General features: G+C 38.3%; 1 protein-coding gene across 5 annotated transcripts in view; it reads left to right on the top strand.

Moving 5' to 3' along the window:
• Nucleotides 1-21,289, top strand: part of KANK1 (KN motif and ankyrin repeat domains 1) — a 282,637-nt gene that overhangs the window by 251,996 nt on the left and 9,352 nt on the right. For 4 of the 5 annotated variants that reach the window (XM_007498584.3, XM_016423970.2, XM_056806225.1 and 1 more), the window contains 5 exons: nucleotides 10,032-10,244; nucleotides 12,455-12,560; nucleotides 14,877-15,098; nucleotides 16,905-16,992; nucleotides 19,275-19,494. In XM_007498584.3, coding sequence (XP_007498646.2) covers nucleotides 10,032-10,244; nucleotides 12,455-12,560; nucleotides 14,877-15,098; nucleotides 16,905-16,992; nucleotides 19,275-19,494 — 849 coding nt within the window. The remainder of the gene's footprint in view (nucleotides 1-10,031; nucleotides 10,245-12,454; nucleotides 12,561-14,876; nucleotides 15,099-16,904; nucleotides 16,993-19,274; nucleotides 19,495-21,289) is intronic. The other variant, XM_056806226.1, reaches the window with a different exon arrangement.

The following is a 21,289-nucleotide window of genomic DNA, read 5'->3' as shown; positions in this document are numbered from 1 at the left end:
GAGATTTAATGACTTGATATGTTTTGAATTCTCTTTGCTATCACCAGATAGCTGGTGAGAGGCTGGTTGGTCAGATGGTGGTGGTTTTTGTTTTGTTTTCCTTTTTAAAAAGAGAGGGGAGAGTCTAGACATGCTCACTGCCATTACAGATGTTCTAAAAATATAGCTGTCGTGCCATCGCAGAGCAAATGTAAATCAAATTGTAAATAACAGCTGAACTCAGCTCGGATAGGCTGCCTGCCATAGCTTTTTAAAAATCCATCCCTCACAAGTACAACTTCTCTATTTATAGGCTTCTTTATCTTGGTTTTCTTATAAAGTCTGTAAGCAGTTCATTTATTTGCAAAACCCACTTGGTGGGCGTGAGCATTGCACTAAGGCTGGATAAGGTATATAGGTTGCCATTCACTTCTAACCAAGACATCCATTTTTTCTTTCCCTCCCAACCCAGAGAATCTCTGTTACCTGTCATGGCTTCAGCTCTCCCTCTTCCTCTTTTAGGTTAAGATTTTTTTTAGCAGTTTTTTAGTTTTTAGTGATGACATTTTAGTAACATCTTAAGATTAGAGTGTATTATAATCCAGAACATGCCTGAAAGATTTATGAGAAAGAACGCTCTCCACACAGAGAGAAAGAACCGTGGGAGTAGACATGCAGAAGAAAAACATAGGACTTATCACTTATCACATGTTTATACGAGTATATGATATGGAGTTTTGGTTTTCAAAGATGGTTTTATTGCAAAAATGAATAATATGGAAATAGGTATCAAGTGACAACATTTGTACAACCCAGTGGAATTGCTTATTGGCTCTGGGAGAGGGGAGAGAAGAAGGGAGGAAAGAAAATGAATCCTAGAAACATGGGGGAAATTTTTTTTAAATTTTAAATGAAAAAAGATAAAAATATATCTATATGGTGTATTGTTGGGACACATTCCACAGAACAGAAGCTCCTTGGGGGCACAGGTAGTTTCATTTATACCTCAGAGCCTAGTATGGTGCCCAACCCATAGAGGTGCTTAATAAATGCTTATCAAGTGGCTAATAAAGGTCACAAGAGTCCAAGAAGTAAACCTAAGACTGCTGTTTCTGACGGTTATCATTTCTTTCTCCAGATGAGGAAAGTGGGGCAAACAGGGTATAGTGACTTACCCAAGGTCACACAGAGAGTAAGGGAGGTTGTATTTGAATTCTGGTCTTCCCGATTATAGACTTGTCACTCTACCTAACCACTGGGCAACCTAGCTGCTAATCTATAACATTATGTATAGAATAAATGCAAAATAAGTACAGGACAATTTAAGGAGGGAGGGACAGAATAACACTTGTTGACCCGGAAGAAGCTTTGGGAAAAGGTGACCCATGAAGCTGATTCTTGAAGTCACTCACCACTGGCATTTATTTTATTTTATTTTTTATCTTATTTTTTTAAGACTTAGAATCAATACTGTTATTGGTTCTAAGGCAGAAGAATGGTAAGGGTTAGGCAATGGGGGTCAAGTGACTTGCCTAGGGTCACACAGCTGGGAAGTGTCTGAGACCAGATTTGAACCCAGGACCTCCCATCTCTGGGCCTGGCTCTCTATCCACCGAGTCACCCAGGCTGCCCACTAGCATTTATTTTAATACTCATCTAGAAGTGTCGAATTCATTTCATGCTAAAAACAGCAGCCTGGACTCTTCCTTTTAAAGCAGGAATAACCAGAGTTCACATGTGTCTGTTGGAAAGGAGCATGGCTACCCTAGTGGCCTGAGTAACAAATCTGGGGGTGGGAGGGTCCTTCATAATCTCTACTATCAGTTTCCTATTGCTCAGTCAAATCCACCATTCTTTGTTGAGTGAAATCCCTCTTTGTGAAACACTGTGCTGCGGGGCACTGTGGGACTGCAAACAAACAAGACCTTTCCTACCCTCTGGTCTAGCCGGGAAGCTAAGCTTGCACACTAGCGGAGGGAACTTCGGAAGGCAGGGTCACAGTTCTGAAGGAATAGTGCAAAAAAATAATTAGGAGAAAGGGGAAAAGGCCAGTGCAGGCTGGTATCCTCACAGGAAGCTTCCCAGAGGTGGGACTACAGCCTGCATCAGCATCAGCAAAGATGCAAAGGTTCTTGGGTTTATTAACCCCACCTTTGGCTAATCCAGCACTTAAGTGGGTTTTCTGGGTCAAGTTTTGGGAGGGTGTATAATTAAAGGTGGGTGGGGCAGTGATGAGGAGGAATCTGATTTTTAATCCAGTATGCTTCTTCAAGCTTTCTTCTAATTAAATGTCTTAGTTGCATTGATGACAATCCCAGGTATATTTTTTATGAAATTAAAATGACCCTAAACATGGCCATCTTCCCCCCAAAGTGTCCATATTTAGTGTCTGAATATTCAAAGCAGAAAGGTGGGTTTCAACTCTTCACTTTGGCCATTTGGGGAGCTACCTATATTGTCTTTATTTTTTATTTTATTTTTTTAAACCCTGACTTTCTGTCTTGGAATCAATAATGTGTCATGGTTCCAAGGCAGAAGAGAACAGTGAAGGGGGTAGGCAGTGGGGGCTGAGTGATTTGCCCAGAGTCACACAGCTAAGAAGTATTTGAACCCAGGACCTCCCATCTCCAGACCTGGCTCTCAAACCACTGAGCTATCACTTGCCTCCACATATGTTATCTTTGAAAATAGTATTCTTAGGAGAAACACAAGATGAAGTCATGACTACCATGGATCCAGAACAGTGACTTCCCCAGAATGATTAAAATATGCAAAAAGAAAAGTAGTTCAAATACCTACTCATTAAAAAAAAAAAAACCCACATCTAGTATTGAGCAAATGACCTGATGTCCTGACCAGTGCCATCATGGTTAATATCAAATCAAATCTTCCCCTTTGGACTTTTAGTCATAGTTTGACCAGAATTCCAAAGTGAATACTTGGAATACAGCATCAATGTAGCAATCTTTAGCCCTAACTGTAATAAAGCAGAATATTAGGCAGTCTGAAAATTATCCTAGACCGAATTGAAATATGGTTCTGTAACATGGCTAAATACTACATCTATGTTGTTATGGGTTTTCAAAAGGTACACACATTAAATACAAAAATATGTATTGTCATGCCAAGATATTTTTGGAATAAGTAAACACAGAATGTAATTGTTCTTTTAAAATTTCATTTTATAATACAGAAGAGATTAATTAATATGTATTGCTAACTGCAACACATCCTGAATTAATTAATTATGATAAAAGTAGCTGGAATGAATAATCTCTCAAGGCCTCTTAAAGTTTCATTGTACTATGAGTCTATAACTGTTTTTAAACTAGATTTTGATTAATATTTCAATTTTCTATATCATAATGCCTAGTCTGAGTTCTTATGGTTACTAACTATAATAGCTGCTATTTGTATTCTAGAAATAGAATCAACACAACAATAAGGAAGTTTTATATTTAGGAAGATCTGAAGCTTACACTAAACTCTCATTAGGGCGTAAAGATGAGTCTTCATTCTCAAAGGCTATATTTCCAATGTCAGTGGAGAACCAACTTGGACAACTAGTGAGGCTTTGAGAAGGGACCCTGTAGTTTGCTATGTCTTATCCAAGGACCGCCCTGAACTAATGTGGGAGAGGCTCATGGTCAAAAGGTTAACCATCAGACATGTAAAACCCTGGGGAATTGCTCGTTGGTTCCGGGAGTAGGGAGGTAGGAGGGGAGAGAGAATATGAATCATGTAACCATGGAAAAATATTCTAAATTGATTAAATTAAAAAAAAAATTAACCATCAGGTGATGATTCTTCCTTTGACCACAGAAGTTGATGAACCTACCAATTCAAGCATGGTGGTCAAGCTATGCAGGGAGTACCTCATCTATGAAATCGGGAATCTTTTAAGTATTGAAAAAGATTATCATAGGATCACAGATCTTGAACTGGAAGGAACCCCACAGTTGGTCATTCACACAAATCTCCTGAGGAATCTCAAGCCTGCCAGACCTTGGGCAGCTTTTGCAAATATTAATGAGTTTTTTGCACTTTTAACTAAAGTAGCAGCTCCTCCTAATTAGTTATAAACTTGAGCTATTAGAACTGGGAAGGACTTTAGTGGTTATCCTTTCCCACTCTTTTACAGAGGAAAGTCACTTAATTGTCCCACTTTCATTATATACTTGGGATAGCTAGGTGGCTGCTCAGGGGATAGTTCGCTAGGCATGAAGCCAGGAAGAAGTCTTGCCTAAAATAGCTGTGATCCTAGACAAATCCTATGACTGTTTGCCTCAGTTTCCTCATTTGTAAAACAAGATAAAGAAGAAAATGGCAAGCCACTCTGGGAACATTGCCAAAAAAAACCCCAAATGAGTTAAAAAAAAGAGTCAGACATTATTGAAAACAACTAAACAGCAACAACAGAATCCCACTTGAGATTAAAATAGATATGTTGGATCTATAAGGGAACTTGACCTCTGATTAAAACAGTGGCATTTGTTTTATGTTGTTTTGTTTACTTGCCCAAGAATTCAGTTTTGCTGGGCCTGGCTACAGAAAAAGGACTATATATTTAAAAGAGTCAGGAATGTCTGGTCTCAAAATGATCTATCAGTCAATAAATGTAAAGAAACTACAAAGTGCCAGGCACTGTGCTAAACTCTGGAAATCTGGCTCTGTTCCCCTAATGACCTAAGGGAAGTTCTGTAACCCATCTGGGCTCTGGGCGTTCATTTGCCCCCTATAAAATGAGAGTTGTACTTATGGATATCGATGGGCCCTTCCAGCCTTCCATTCTATGGACAGTCTTTTTGCTTTGCTTAAATCACAGACTCTCAGAATTGGAAGAAACATCAAAAGTTGCCTCATCAATGTAGAGCCAACTTTAACTTGAAAAATTAACTTACCTTTTCTTTCCCCATGTTCTCATCTTTAAAAATCAATTAAATAAATTCCAAAAGAGCTAGGTTGAACTGCTTTTGTTTCATCTGCGGGCAGGGAAGCAAAATGGCACTGTGAATATTAAGGGTGTGACAGAGGCTGGCACATAAGAAAAGTTCCAGGCTGAAGAGTGTGTAAAACTGATCACCTTGATGGGGGAGGGGCCCCAAGGGATTGGAATCTGGAGGAGGAGAAGACTCTGGCTGGTAAAGGAGTCGATCTTTCAGTCTTGAGAAGCCAAAGACAGAAAGTGGGAAAAGACTTTCTCCTGAGGGTTACCTTTCCTGCTGGTGACTGGAAATCCTTCCCCTCAACACTTCTCAATTGAAAGGACTTTCAGAAGAGAAGCCTGAGCACCCTGAAAGAAAGTCAGGTTGACTTACCCCCTGGGCAACAGGAGCTGAGGTAAAGTCTGCTCAGGTTTTTCAGGAAGGATTTCCAGTTACCAGGAGGAAAAGGGGGTAACCCTCAGGAGAAAGTCTTTTCCCACCTTCTGTCTTCAGCTTCTCAAGACTGAGAGAGACCAACTCCTCTACCAGTCAAAGTCTTCTCCAGATTCCAATCCCTTGGGGCCCCTACCCCGTTGAGATGATCAGTTTCACACACTCTTCAGCCTGGCACTTTTCTTATGTGCCAGCCTCAGTCACAGTAATACTGTGAGCATTTGTTTTTTGTTTTTTTTTTTAATACAGTGGATGAGTCATTGCCAATAATGACTTAAAATTTTGTTATAAAATCCCGTCACTTAAATGTGTACTTAACTGTTTTAGGATAAAAAGCATGACCTAGTATGTAAATTCTAATATTTTCACTTTAAATCTCTAAAGTCTTGATCTTGAATTCTTATCTGGGACCTGGTTTTTGTTTGAAGTGTTGTGTTTTGTTTTTTCTGGTTTGGTTTTGGTTTTTAAAGTTGTGCAGATATCAAACATAATCAGTATGTTGAAAAGCAGTTAGAATTGGTGTAGTAGAGTCAATGCATAGCTTTATGTTCTTTTTGTTTTTAATTTTTTATTGTAAAGTGTGAATAAAAGGTATTTACTCATATTTCCTTTAAAAAAAATTGTGTCCTCCAACACATACCTGAATGTAGGGTCATATAGCCTTTCTAGAGGAACTCGATGGAACTCAATGTATGGTACTCTAAAGAAGGGAAAAAAACTCTAAAGAAAAAATAAAGAAAAACTCTAAAGAAAAAAATAAAGCCAGCCTGGAGTCTAAATCTCCCTTCTGCCACTACCTACTATGGGGACCTTGGGCAACTCCTTGCCTTTCCAGGCCTTCATTTCCATCTCTCTAAAATGAAAGGCCTGAACTAGATGACCTCTTGGGCCCCCGGGCTAGCTCCAAGTTTATAAACCTGTGACTTAAAAGGGGCCATTTGGGAGTATGTCTCATTGTTAGGAAGATTAACTGTACATTAACACTCAATTTGCCTCTTGGAAACTCCAATTTCTTTTGGTAGACTAGAAATTCTGTTTGGACTTTCTGTCTGAGCGTGACTCTCTGGTCAGACTTTTATATCTGAGAGGCTTTCAGAGGCCGCCTGCCTTCCAAATACAAACAGGAGACTGCCCACGTTCACAGGGCTGTTTGATCTACCCAAGGTCAGGCAGAGTGTAAATACACTCAGAGAGGTATTTGATAATAATAGAGATAAGTTACCCTCTGACTTAAGCAAGAATAATAAACTATCAAAAAGCCCTGGCCACATGGGAAGAATGGTGTTGGACAGTAGATGGCTCGGAGGCTCTGGCATTTGAAGACCCGAGTTCTGATTTCACTTCTGAGATGGCTGGTGGTACAGTGGCTTAGAATGGGAACCTGGAGGCAGAAAGTCCTGAGTTCAAATCCAACCTCAAAAGTGAACTAGTCAGGAGGCAGCTGGGTGGCTCAGTGGATGAAGAGCCAGGCCTAGAGAGGGGAGGTCATGGGTTCAAATTTGACCTCAGATACTTCCTAGCTGAGTGATCCTGGACAAGTCACTTAACTCCCATTGCCTAGTCCTTACTGCTCTTCTACCTTGGAACCAAGACAGTATTGATTATTTATTTTTATCATTATTTTTTAGAAAACCCTTACCTTCCATCTTGGAATCAATACTGAGTATTGATAATACAGCTGGGAACTGAGGCCAGATTTGGACCCAGGACCTCCCCTCTCTAGGCCTGGCTCTCAATCCACTGAGCTACCCAACTGCCCCCAACAGTATTGATTCTAAGACAGAAGGTAAGGGATTTTAAAAAAATAAACTAGTCATGTGATACTTAATTTTTGCCTGAGTTTTCTCAACTATAAAATGAGTATTATATATATATATATATATATACACACATATATATATATACACACATATATATATATAATATGTATGTATAACATAAAGATAACATAAACCTTGCAGGATTATTGTGAGGGCCAAATAAAGTAATGTTATACTTAATATTGTGCCTGGTATATAGTAGGCACTATATAAATGCTTATTCCATTTTCTCTTTATTTATGTGACTTCGGAAAAATAATGTAAGGGAGCAGCAAGGTGGCACAGTGGATAGAGCGCCAGCCTTGGAGTTGGGAGGGTCTGGATTCAAATCTAGCTTCAGATATTTCCTAACTGTGGAATACTGGGCAAATCACTTAACCCTATTTGCCTTGCCCTTGCCTTTAGTCTTAAAGTTGTTATTAACACAGAAAATAAGGGTTAAAAAGAAAAAATAATGTAACCTCTTTAGATCTCAGTTCTTTCATATGTAAATATAGGGAGTTAGACTAAAATCATATTATTATTTGTTTAGTGCTGGACAGGATCTTTGAGGTCATCTAGCCTAACCTCTTTATTTTATAGAAGGAAAAAACTGAAACCCAGAGAAATTAAGTGATTTATACAAGCATGAATATGCTAGATCCAATTGTTAAATTTTCTTTTTAAAAAATTTTTAATTCATTAATTAATTTAGAATATTTTCCCATGGTTACATGATTCACGTTCTTTTCTCCCCCCTCCCCTCAATCCTCCCTCCCAGAGCCGACGAGCAATTCCACTGGGTTATACATATATCATGGTTCAAAACCTATTTCCATATTATTAATATTGCAATAGGGTGATCATTTAAAGTCAACATCCCCAATCATATACCCATTGAACTATGAGATCTAATTGTTAAATTTTCAATGTGAGCATTTTCACCTTGAGCAAATGCTATAAATCAGGGCTTGATTTATGGCTTCGTTGCTTGTCTAGACTTAAGAAAATGTTAATAATTCAGATTAGATTTAACCTCAATCTCCCCCTGCCCCGAAAGACAGTTGTTAAACATTACCAGCATATCTCAGTGTATGAGACAACATGCACATTATTTTGCAAATTAAGGGTTTATGCAGGTAGATGGAAAGGGAGGGAAGGCCATAGCAGTTGGGTGAATAGCCAGAGCATCTTCCAAAGGAGGGAGGTTGAGGGTCAGAGCATTTCAGGCATGAGAGGACACCAGCATCAAGACCCAGAGATGGAGACGGAGGTGGTGGTCACCATTGTGGCTGCATCAGAGTGGGAAAGGAAGAGAGGATTGGAGATAGGGAAGGGTGTAAGGATAATTTTAGCGTTGTGACCTAAACTATATTTAATTATTGGTCGCCATGGGATATCCCAAATAATAAAATACCCAAGTCAGCTGGAAATTATGGTGATTTTAATTAATATAGAGAGAAGGAATTAAGGATAAGAGAGAGGGAGAGGAAAGAGTTAATTTAAACTGTTCTGGCTCAGGTTGAGCCAGGCAGGAGTTAAAGGCCTTGGCCAAGGGGGCCTCCCTTGAGAGCCAAAGGAAAGGGAAGTCAGTCTTATCACTCACCACAAGACTGTCTCAAGGAAGCTGTCTGAGGGAGCTCCTCCAGGCTTGAGTTCCAGGATCAAACTGGCACCCAGATCTGTTCACAGGAAATCACCAGCCAGATCCACCTCTCCGGGGAAAGACCCCAAAGAGAGGAAGTGATGCACCCTATATAGACAGTTTTACATCACTTTCCTGCGTCTCATCTGTACCAATGGTAGCTTAGCTTGACTTAGGACAGCCCAGGGTCTGTCAGCTGTTTCTTCACATGTCTGTTGAAGGTCATCCTCCTAGATACTTAATCCTTAAGTATGGGTGCAGACATGCCTGACCTTGTTAGACTAAGTAGGGTGGAGCAATGTAGAGTTCACAAGACATTCCTGATTCTGTTAGACCAAGTATCTCCATTGTTACAATCAGGAGATTATAACTTTATCTTCCCCTAAAGTACGGTCTAAGTAGGGTGGAGTAGTTTTAAAGTTCATGAGGGCCAGGATGGGATGAGCTTTTTGGGACAAACACAGGACTTTTTATGATTCTGAAAGAATTAGGGAGTTAGGAGTAACAGGGACAGATCCATTCTTTAGGAAAACCACTTTGGTAGCTGGGCAGAGGATTGATAGAAATGGGGAGAGTCTCAAGACAAAGAGACCAACCAGAAGGCTGTGGCAGTAGTCCTGGCAAGACATGACAAGAGGGACTGGTCTAGGGTTGGGGGCTGTATGAGTAGAAAGAAGGGGATAGAGGGGAGAAATGTGGAGGTAGAAAAGATAAATAATTGGTTGAATTCAATGAGACATTGAACTAGGGTTGAAGAATTGGAAATTGAGGATGGAGAATGAAGAAAGCTCACTGGTTTGTTTGCTTAGAAAAAAAGTCAGAGGAGTTTTTTATATTTGCAATTAATTTATAAACTATGGGGGCAACACTCCCCACACACACATTATTGGCTAATAACAAGTAATCCAATTCCATGATGTGTATTGTTTAATCTGTGTGGTTTGTTTTTTTTTAGAATATCTGCATTTATAATCACTTCTGTATAACCTAGAGCAAGTTGCTTTCCCTCTCAAAGAGGCAGGAGTCGGGGAAAGGGAAGAAGAGAATTTGGAACCCATAATTTTGGGAAATGAATATTAAAGATTGTTAGTACATGTAATAGAAAAGTAGAGAAATAAAATATTATATTAAATAATAAAAATAACATTTTAAAAGAAAAATATCTGTATTTAGATGTGTTTATACCAGCCCTAAATGTTTTTCTCTCTCATTCTTCCTTTTTCTTACCAGGACATAACTTGGAATGTATCTCTAACAGTCATGTTACTTCATCAGATGTGACTTCCAATGCTGAAATTACAATGCATGAACAAGAGGATGGGACCAGAAAAGGGGCAAAGGTTACCATGATAGGAGTTAGCCCTGACCAAGAGTCCTTCCCCTCTCAAGACAATACATCTCCAGTTAACCTAACAGATGACCAGATTGCTGCTGGTCTTTATGGTAATTCAACACACTTGTTAGATATATTTCTTAGTATCATGATCTCACATTAGACATTTCTGGTTATCTGGATTAAATGTAATTGAACAAACATTTATTAAGCATAATTATTTGGTTGGTTGTTTGCATTTGTATTTGAAGAGGAAAATATCTCTATATCAATGTATAATTGCTATATGGAGAGGCATCATGGACCTGGCTGACCTCAAAGTTAGGAACTTGAACATCTCTGACACATATTGACCGTGTGACTCTGGGTTAATGACTTAATGTGTCAGTGGTCTAGGCAACTCCTTAAGACCATGCATTACAGGAAGGTCCTGACCAGCATTGGAAGAGATCCTTCCTTTCTCCCTTCCTTCCTTCCTTCCTTCCTTCCTCCCTTCCTCCCTTCCTCCCTTCCTCCCTCCCTTCCTTCCTTCCTTCCTTCCTTCCTTCCTTCCTTCCTTCCTTCCTTCCTTCCTTCCTTCCTTCCTTCCTTCCTTCCTTCCTTCCTTCCTTCCTTCCTTCCTTCCTTCCTTCCTTCCTTCCTTCCTTCCTTCCTTTCTTCCTTCCTTCCTTTCTTCCTTCCTTTCTTCCTTCTTTTCTTTCTCCCCTTCCTCCCTCTCCATCCCTCTCCATCCCTCCCTCCTAGTGTCAGTTCTAAGACAAAAAAATGGCAAAGGGCTAGACTGTTAGGGTTAAGTGAATTGCCCAGGGTCATAGAGCTAAGAAGTATCTGAGGCCATATTTGAACCCAGGTCCTCCCAACTCCAGGCTTGGTGCTCTTTTCACTGTGCTGTCTCACTGCCCCAGAAGAGGTAGTTTTATAATTGAAAGTCCCTTTACTAATGAAATCACAGGTTTAGGTATTGATTTGATAATCAGGAGAAAAGTTTCATGTGTTTTTCTTAGTAATACTTTAAAGGCAAAAGAAATTTGATTCAGCAACAGCTATTTTTGTACTTCAATATCTTTTTTTATTATGAACTTAATAAAAATGAACTTCTTAATGTACAAAGGACAAAAAAAGGGGATTGTATGTGAAACTTTAAAGTTCTGTTAGAGTATTCCTTTAAAAATATTTTAAATTAGTGAGGCAGCCAGGTATTAGAGTGGTTAGATCATGGGACTTGGCATCAGGAAGACACAAGTTCAAAGATGGCCTTAGACACTCTTGTGGGTAATTCTCAAGCCTTAAAGCTCTATACAGGGGCAGCTAGGTGGATAAATAGAGCACCAGGCATGGAGTCAGGAGGTTCAACCTGGGTTCAAATGTGGCCTTAGACACTTCCTATCTGTGTGACTCTGAGCAAATCACTTTAACCTGTTTGCTTAGTCCTTGCTTGTCTGTCTTAGAATTGTTACCAAGACAGAAAGTAAAGGTTTAAAAAAAAAAAAGACTGGGGAGGGCGGGGGGGGGGGGGTGGATCATGAATCATATAACCATGGGGAAATATTCTAAATAAAAAAGTTGTTTAAAAAAGCATCGCACAATCCCCCCCAATGACTATATAAGTGGTAGCTACTATTAATGTTTGTTCAATTTAACATGAAGCACCAAAACTGCCCCATTTGTCTGTACCTTCTTCTGAAATTCCTTCTGTTATCGTGTATGTTTTTATAAATTTTACAAATGCTCTTTTTTTCTCCTTTTTTGGGGGTGGGCAACATAATCACTGCCTACCAACCTCTCTTCTCCCCAGGTAGAATCTCTTATAACAAATAAGTATACTTGAGGAAGACAAATCTATACACTGAAACATAGTATAGTGTCATCTTACTTTGCACCTCTACTCTAGCAATGCTTTTCTTTTTTTTTTTTTTAATCTTATTTTCTGTGTTAGAATGGACACCAAGTATTCTTTCTAAGGCAGGAGATCCGTAAGGGCTATAGCAACAACTTATCTGGTGGTAGTAACACAGCTAGGAAGTATCTAAGGCCTGACTTGAACCCAGGACCTCCCATCTCCAGGCCTGGCACTCTGGAGCCATCCAGCTGCCTCCAGAGATGTGTTTAATGTATATTTTGAAAGTATGATTTCTTCCTACGCTTATCAGTTTCCAACAGGCTTGGCTTCATTTTCTCAAGCCAATCTGCCCCAGAGTAAATGGTATCATCCACAGAAAGGAGTTCAAGTGCATGTATGATTTTGTTTTGGGGAGACACCTTCACTTTGTGTCCAGTCCGTACTGATGTATGTTCCTGGCTGTTATTTTCTTTTTCCCAGTATGTGCCAATAGTGACGGTACACTGAAGTCTATTATGAAGAAAGATGGGAAAAAAGAATCCAACAGTACTAAAAAGAATCTTCAGTTTGTCGGCATTAATGGAGGGTAAGGCCAAAGAGGGTCACTATTTCTCTCACCAGTAGCCTGTTGTCTCCTTTTCTTCTTTCCTATACCGAATCACCTTCTAGGCTGCCACTGCCTCGGGCCATGACTGAAGACAGCAACACCCAGGAAAATCTTTCTGAGAGTCTTTTCTGTCACCTTCTTAATCCCACCTGTCTTTTCTCCAATGAGGATCTAATGAAAGTTAACAAATCTCACCTTCACTTCTGATTGATTGCTAAAGAAAATATTCTTCCTGAAATATTCCTGCCAGCCCTCGAACAGTGCTCACTTAACTTAGGGTCAGAATTTTAAACATAACTGAAAAGGAAGATGAAAGACCATGATAAAATTAGCACCGTGCCTTAAGACTTCGCTTTCTCTGTGTGACCCTGGGCAAGTCACTTAACCCCAAATGCCTAACCCTTACCATTTTTCTCTGCCTTTGAACCAGTACTTGATATTGAGTTCAAGATGTAAGGTACAGACTTAAAAAGAAACGACAGCTTTCCGTGCTTGAAAGACCTTAGACTTTTTAATATTTTATTAGTTTTATTTTTATATTTTTATATTTCATATATATTACATTTATATATAATTTATATTTATTTTATTTTATTTATTATAGTTATCTTTTTACTATTTATATTCATTAAATTATTAAATTAAAGCATTAAATATATTCTATTTATATAATATATTATTCATTATATAGTTCTATTTTATTGTATTTTAACATCTATTTATTTATCTATATTAAGTTATTAAATTATATTAATATATTAAATATACATATGTTAATATATTACATTTAAATATATGAATATAAATAGAGAATATTACTTATATGCTTACATTTGTACATAATTATTATATAAATCATATAATTATATATAATTATAATTAATGAGCAACCATGATAGGGACCTTCTGATTATGGTATCACAAAATAGAGTGCACTGTATCCAGTATTTAGTGATTGCAGTTTTCTTTTCTTCCAAAAGGCCCCTTTCTTCTCTATGTCATTTTCCCTAACACTTTTTTTTCCTTTCTTTTCCCTAACATTTTTTCTACAAAATGGCCAAGTCCACTAACCAGTGCAAAGAAACCCAAATAGCTTTTGGAAATTGTGTGCATAAAAATGTGCAGATTTATTATAAATTGTACCCCTTTTTCCTTTAAGAAAGGAAAGTTCTGAAAACCCATTTCGGTAGATTTTAGCCCCACCTTTTGATTGGGTGCTCCTGTGTACTGTGAGAGGATGCTGGAGGCCTCCTGCTCTTGCCACTTGTTCCCTGTAACTCTTGGTGTCCGGAAGACTAGCCTCTGGTCCAGACTGAGGTCAGGTCTGTCCAACCAGAGAGATCCACAAGGAATGACATCATAGGATTATAAATTAGGCTTTGAGGAGCAGCAAGGGGCTTGGCTCTTGGTCTGGAATTTTGCCTGGTGGGGCAGCTTGCTCATGGGCTTTGTCTAGGAAGCCTCCCATGGCTCTTTTGCACAGCCTTTCTTGGCTAACACAGGGAGGCACAAAGGAAGCCGCAAACTCAGACTAGCTAAGTGCAGCCAGATGACTATGTGCTTTTCTTTCTTTCCAGCTCCAAATTTCACTAATAAATAATTACAAATGAATATATAGTCTCCAGAAAATTTTGATCCTAACAAAATTCCTCTAGAAGTACTTGTAAGAAAAATACAATGTAGAATGATAATCAGGGCACCTAAAATTAACATTCCAAGTTTTGGGCCATTTTGTTCTAGCCAATTCAAAAAAAAAGAGAGATAAAGAATGAAAGGAATGAGAAATAAAATTAAGAGTTGTAGGCTTTTGCATTGGGCTCATAAGAGTGTTTCTCTATTGTGCAATAGATGGGATGGAATTTTATTTTAAAGCTTTTTATCATATCCATTGCTTGCCCAGCATATTTTATTCTTTTCAGAATTCTGGGTCCCTTAACTCATAAAGCCACAGAACTTTAAATGACTTTTGAAGGGGTCAGTATTTATAATTTAGGATTAAAAAATTGAAAGTCCTGAAGCATTGGCACTAAAGCCTTCTTGAAGAGGACCTTAGAGTATCTTGTCCAATCATCTCATTTTACAGATGAAGAAACCGAGGCAGGAAAGATGAAGTAATTTACTCCCAATCACACAGGGCATGGCAGACAGGACTAAAGTATTGGTCTTCTGACCCTTAGACCCGTGCTTTTTCCACTAACCCTCATGCCATATACCCTAACAGAAATCTGTAAAGTCGTGTCCCTAGGTCTGTCTGGACACAGCTGTGCATCTCCTGAAATCCCCATTGCTACCTAGGTACGAAACAACCTCAAGCGATGATTCCAGCTCAGATGAAAGTTCTTCTTCTGAGTCAGATGATGAATGTGATGTCCTGGAAGAGGAGTTGGTGGAGGAGAACACTCAGGGAATGGCGGAAGGGCAGCATGCAGTTAATGTTGAAAGTTTCAGGTCCGTCGGTGTGGAAAATGAGATAAAGGTTCAAGAAAGCAAGCCAGAGAAGGTGGAAATCAGAGAGAGGTGTGGTACACTCGTCTTCCCTCCCCCTTTCCCTATCGTGTGTGTCGTGTTTACTTCGGCTGCAATAGAGGTGTCTAACTAGAAGAATCTTGCCCAGAACTCCTTAAAAACAAAGCTGGCCAGTCCACCACAGTTCATATTTCTAGCCGTTCTATTTACAGGCAAGCTAGGGAGTATGACAGCATCTTATGATGCTGAGAAGGATGACGTGGCTTCTGATCACCATGGAGACTTCTGAAATCTTTGCCCTTCAAAGTGCTAGACCCAATTTTACACCTGGAATTAACCCTCCCAGATCCCCTTAGGTTTCTCTAAACTCTACAGTATTTTTTTTTACCCATTTCTTCTACCTTGGACTCAATATTGTGTATTAGATCCAAGGCAGAAGAGCAGTAAGGGCTAGACAATGGAACTTAGTGACTTGTCCAGGATCTGAGGTCCCATTTGCTTTTAATACACTGAGCCACCTAGTTGTCCTCATCTTTATTACTTCTAAGAGAAATTGAATTTCTTTAATGACAGAAACAGTTTTAACTGATTTTTTTTAAAGTTTTTATCTTTAGTCATTTATTTCCTTGCAAGAAAAATGCAATGTAGAATGAGCATTAAGGCACAAAAATTAACATTCATGTATTGATCCATTCTGTTCTATTTGGTCCAAAAAGGAAAGAATGAAAGGAATGAGAAATAAAATTAAGAGTCATTATTACAGAATTGTTGCCTTGTTGAGTAGAAATTGATGGTTCTCAACTAAAAGTAAAAATTATAAAGATGAACTGTGTCAGGCAGCTTTCATTATTTTGTTATAAGTTGACCAGTGGAAAATACCACTAGGACTAGATGTGGGAACACCATCAATAACTAAATGAAATAAAATCCCAAATAAAAACTCTTGATTTTCTGAAATATACTTAGTTAAGGGTGCAGGAGTTCTTGGTATTTACCAAGAAATATGGATTAGACTCTTTAAAAAAAAGGAATAGATGAATAATATACTAAAACTTCAATATGATAAGTGTAAAGAGCACCTCCAAATTCCGCTCAGTTTTATTTGGCAATTAAAAGTTCAGCTGCATTAGTAGAAGGTAAGTGTTATTGATTTATGTTTATTTGCAAATGTGTTTAAGTAATCCAAATCTTTGTTCTGTCTTTAAGTTTTCATGTCTTTGAAAGAAGCACTTTTTTCCCAGCAAACAAAACAAGTACTTGTTTTTCTGATCAATTAAATGTGCTCTTATTGTATTTTAGTGTATAAATAAAAATAATCTAAATGAATATGATAATCCTCATGTATAAATAAGAATAATCCCAGTGTATAAATAAGAATAATAAATAAAAATTATTTTGTTACTTGTAATTACAAGTAATTATTTCTACGTATAAATATTTTCATTTACATGTAAAATATTTTAGTTATATGTATAAATAATTTTTATTTATATTACTATAAATAATATGTCATTAATAATACATAATAATATTTTAAGCCTATTATTATGGAATCAATAATGATTTTTTAACTTCTTTTGTGATGTTTATATCAAGAACTGTGGTAAAAGCAAAAACAGTTTTTTACTAAAAAGAATTCAATGTCTAGCAAATATTAGAAGCTAGAGGTGAATGTAAAATCTAAATACAGAGTTTCAAGTACCAGCCAGCCTTTTTTTTTTGACCTTTGGGCCATCTGATTTTTTTAGAATAATATATTCTTATATTTTATCTTATATTTTAAAGGATTAAAGAATTTATTGTGAGAATTACTCCTTACAAATCTAAACCAATTGGCTTTCATCCTTTTATCTTTAGGTACGAATTAAATGAAAAGATGCTATCTGCATGCAATCTACTGAAAAATAACATCAATGATCCAAAAGCTCTGACCAGCAAAGATATGGTAAGCTGGACCAACGTGAGGCCCCCACTAATGGTCTCTGTAAAGTTGGTGCGTTGCTCCCATACTAGCCAAAGTCTGCCCCTAAAGCTGTTTTCCTCTCCTGAACCATAAATGGAATGAGTGGGCCACACATCAGTCAAGTTGCCTGTTCTCTGGGTAAGCAACCCAGGGACCATTTCCTTCCATCCTGTGTCGAGATTCTTTACCCGCCCTGTACTTTTCTTGGGAGTATGCATTCATCGTTGAGGCACGTATTCAGAAATGGACATGTGCATGTCGTCGGAGCTCTTTGCATCTGTCTGTTCCACATGGTCTAGGGATCAGCAGCCCAGGATTTGAGGCTTTTTTTTTTTTTTGGTCAGTGCTTGCTGTCTGGGCAGAAGTCAGCGTTCCTTCTTATTTCAAAAGTGCACATTATCTTCTGAGGTGGAATGCCTTCCACAACTATTCTTAACCCTAAGAACAACCACGGTGGCCTTCTCACATTTCCAGGAGGAGGCTCTGAAATGACTGAAAACAAGTGGATTAAGGTTGCTTTGCTAATTATGAACGTCCTAGAAAAAGACGGTTTTTATTCTACCACATGAACTGAATCCCACCAACCAGACCTGCCAACGAACTCCTTGAGTTTCTGACTTGGTCGAAACTGGGACTGGTTGCTGCTTTCCTAGTTCTTCCCTTCTCTGGCAGTTCAGAGCTCAGGAGCCTTTGGAAAGCTCCCAAACATCAACTGGACAGTCACACGCTGTGGAGGTTTTTCTGCACTGACCAATGTAATAGTACAACAACGGAGTAAAGAAGAAATTGTAAACTAACAACTCAACAACAGCAAAATTGTTTTTTTTAATTCATAACATTAGAGATAGAACTGGACAAGATTCATGGGCTGACTCTCCTAAATGGGGCCATTTATATTCTTGCATATCTATACTTGATTTTATTTTATTTTTTAATTAGTCAATTTAGAACATTATTCCTTGGTTATAAGAATCATATTCTTTACGTCCCCGACCCCCAGCCCTTCCCGTAACCGACGCACAATTCCCCTGGATTTTACGTGTTCTATACTTGATTTTAAATAAACCCTGAAATTGTTTAAAAGTCAGAGAGAGAGACAGAGAGATTCTAGACCAGCCTTGATATTTTACAGGTTAAGTAACTGAAATCTAGATAAAGTTGTGGCAGACTATTTAGTAACAGGTTGTCCTAGGTCTTGGGCTTGATTCTAACATGGAAGGTAAGGGTTTAAATTAAAAAATAAAAAACATAAGTGACCTATATCTCTAAAATGGGCATCATAATACTTAACATTACAATTGTGGCAAGTTGATTGCAGAGATCAAATGAGACACTGCCTTTAGGATGCTTTTGAACTGTAAAGTATGCTATAAAGGCAGGTGGCTGTTCTTATTCTCAGTTGTTTCAGTGAATGAAGTCTACTCGCTCATGCAGTGTTTTGTGGCCCAGGAAAGAAGAGGGTGGCGGTAGGTCAAGAGGAGGAAGGCAAAGTGCTGAGGACATTAGAGAGTCTGTTGACTTAATGATTTGGGGAAAGTCATTTGTAGAGTATGGCTAAGGGCGTATATACCGTCCCTTATGATAAAGAAGGAAAAAAATGGGGGGGAAATTCAGCAAAACGAACCATCGTATTGGAAAAGGGCCGTGTTATTTACAGTTCTTGAAACTCGTTCTCTAAGAAGTCCGGGGAAGGCGTCTTTTGGGGGCTCTTCTTCGTTCACACTATCAGCTTGGTTGTTAGGTTGTTTCTAACTCTTGATCACCCCATTTGGAATTTTCTTGACAAAGATACGAGAGGGGGTTGCCATTTCCTTCTACAACTCGTTGAGGATGGGATGAGGAAACTAAGGCATGCAGGGTTACATGAGTTGCCCAGGGTCACACAGCTAATAAGAAATGGAGTCCAGATTTGAACCCAGGTCTTCCTGAATCCAAGCCTGATGCTCTATGCACCGAGCCACCTAGCTGCCCAAGATGATATCAGCAACTCAACTTTATCCAGTGCTTTTTAGTAAAAAAGCACAATAAATGCAATATCTCATTTGACGGCTCATTAAGATGGCCCAATAACATGTGATTTTGTTGTTGTTGGCATTGACTAGAAAAAGAGGTAGAAGCTCCAATTTTGGATGCATTGTTTCTGAGAGCAGATTCTTGCCTACTTTTGACTATAAAAGGCCGGAGTTCAGGACTGTTAGCTTCAGACTTTAAAAACCTATAAATAGAAGTAGGGAAAATGATTGCAACCTTTTTTTTCCCCCCAGAGATTCTGTCTCAATACCATCCAGCATGAATGGTTTCGGGTATCGAGTCAGAAGGCAGCCATCTCTGCCATGGTTGGAGACTACATTGCTGCTTTTGAGGAAGTTTCCCCTGAGGTCTTGCAGTACATCATCAACATGGCGGATGGCAATGGAAACACGGCCCTCCACTACAGCGTCTCTCACTCCAACTTTGAGATTGTGAAGTTACTTTTGGACGCCGGTAAGCTGGCTGCTCTGCTCTTCTCCCAGAATGAAAGAGGTGTGACATTCCTCAGAGAGCCTGTGGGAGGAGTGGAAATTCTACCCATTTACTTTTTTTTTTAAACCCTTACTTTCCATCTTGGAATCAATACTATGTAATGGTTCTAAGGCAGAAGAATGGTAAGGGCTAGGCAATGGGGGTGAAGTGACTTGCCCAGGATCACACAACTAGGAAGTGTCTGATGTCATATTTGAACCCAGAACCTCCCATCTCTAGGCCTGGCTCTCAATCCATGAGCCACCCAGCTGTCCTCACCATTTTTTAACTAGATGGCTTTGACCACCCTCTCTGAGATGCAGTTTTAACATCTGTAAAGTAGAGAGAATAAGACGTATGCCACCATATCACAAGGGTGTTGGAAAGTAAATAGTTTGTAAACCATAAAGGACTACTATATCATCATCATCTAATCCTCATTATAATATTATTATATATAATAATATTATTATTTATAACATAATAATATTTTGTTATCTATGTTATAATTATATATGTATTGTAGATACATTTATTAAAATTATAATCATATAACATAGCTACATAGCTTAACAATTATAATATTAAATATAATCTTATATTTTGTTATTCTAATATATTAATTATATTTATTATAATTATGCAATAGTGTTAATAAATATATAATAGAATAATAATATTAACTATAATCATATTTTATATTAGTCTAATATAGTATATCAATACATTATGCAGGAATAATAATGTTATATTATTAAATATAATATTATAATATATAATAATGTCATCATCATTATAATAGCTAACACATAATCTGTGCACCAGGCACTGGGCTAAATGTTTTACAAATATTATCTCATTTAATCCTCACAACAACCCTGGGAGGAGGTATTATAATTTCTCCATTTTACAGATAAGGAAATTGAGGTAAACAGAGTTTAAGTGACATGCATTGATGGTGTGGGCTGCATTGTTCCTTATTTCTTGATCATTGAGCCATCTCTCTAATGAACTATTCTGATGCAGAAAGGGAATAGCTCTGTGTGAGTGTGTGTGTGTGTGAAATGTAATTATAGAGGAAATATAGTAAATATAATTACATCTAAAAATACATATGTGTGTGTGTACATTTACCAAATCATTTGTGGGGTTTTTCTTTGATCCCTTACCTTCTGTCTTAGAGTCAATTCTAAGTATTGGTCCCAAGGCAGAAGAACAGTAAGGGCCAAGCAATTGGCATTAAGTGACTTGCCCAGGGTCCATAGCTAGGAAGTGTCTCGGGCCAGAACTGAACCCAGGACCTCCTGCCTTAGGCCTGGCTCTCTCTCCATTAAGCCACCAAGCTGCCCTTTGTGTTTGGTTTTGAGAGAAGCAACATGCCATGTTAGATAGAGAATTGGCCTTGAAACCAGGAAACCGTGGAAACAAATAGGGAAGCCAGAAGGGGAGGATCAGACTTGAGAAACTAGAAAATGATCCAAGTTTTCCCGTTCCCACTTTGTAACTCTCCCTGCTCAATTGTACCATTGCTCCCGTTCTGTGAAAAGGATGGCCCAGAGACCAGCTCCACAAAGAGGAAACAGGCTTAAGAAAGCTGGCCTTTTTCCATTTGAGCTTGCTTGGTCTCTAGCTCCTACTTTGCCTGGTGTCCCGAGTGATCATTTATTATTTTTATTTAGAAGAATTTCCATTCCTTTTGATATTGCCAGAAAGGAATTCTTGAAGTGGAAGCAGTAATAATGTCAGAAGTTAGTTGAATGTAGATTTGCAAAAAGCT

The sequence above is a fragment of the Monodelphis domestica genome, chromosome 7 (genome assembly GCF_027887165.1).
Source record: "Monodelphis domestica isolate mMonDom1 chromosome 7, mMonDom1.pri, whole genome shotgun sequence".
Classification (NCBI taxonomy): domain Eukaryota; kingdom Metazoa; phylum Chordata; class Mammalia; order Didelphimorphia; family Didelphidae; genus Monodelphis; species Monodelphis domestica.
Note: the sequence above shows the minus strand (reverse complement) of the source record. Positions and strands in the feature narration are given on the sequence as shown.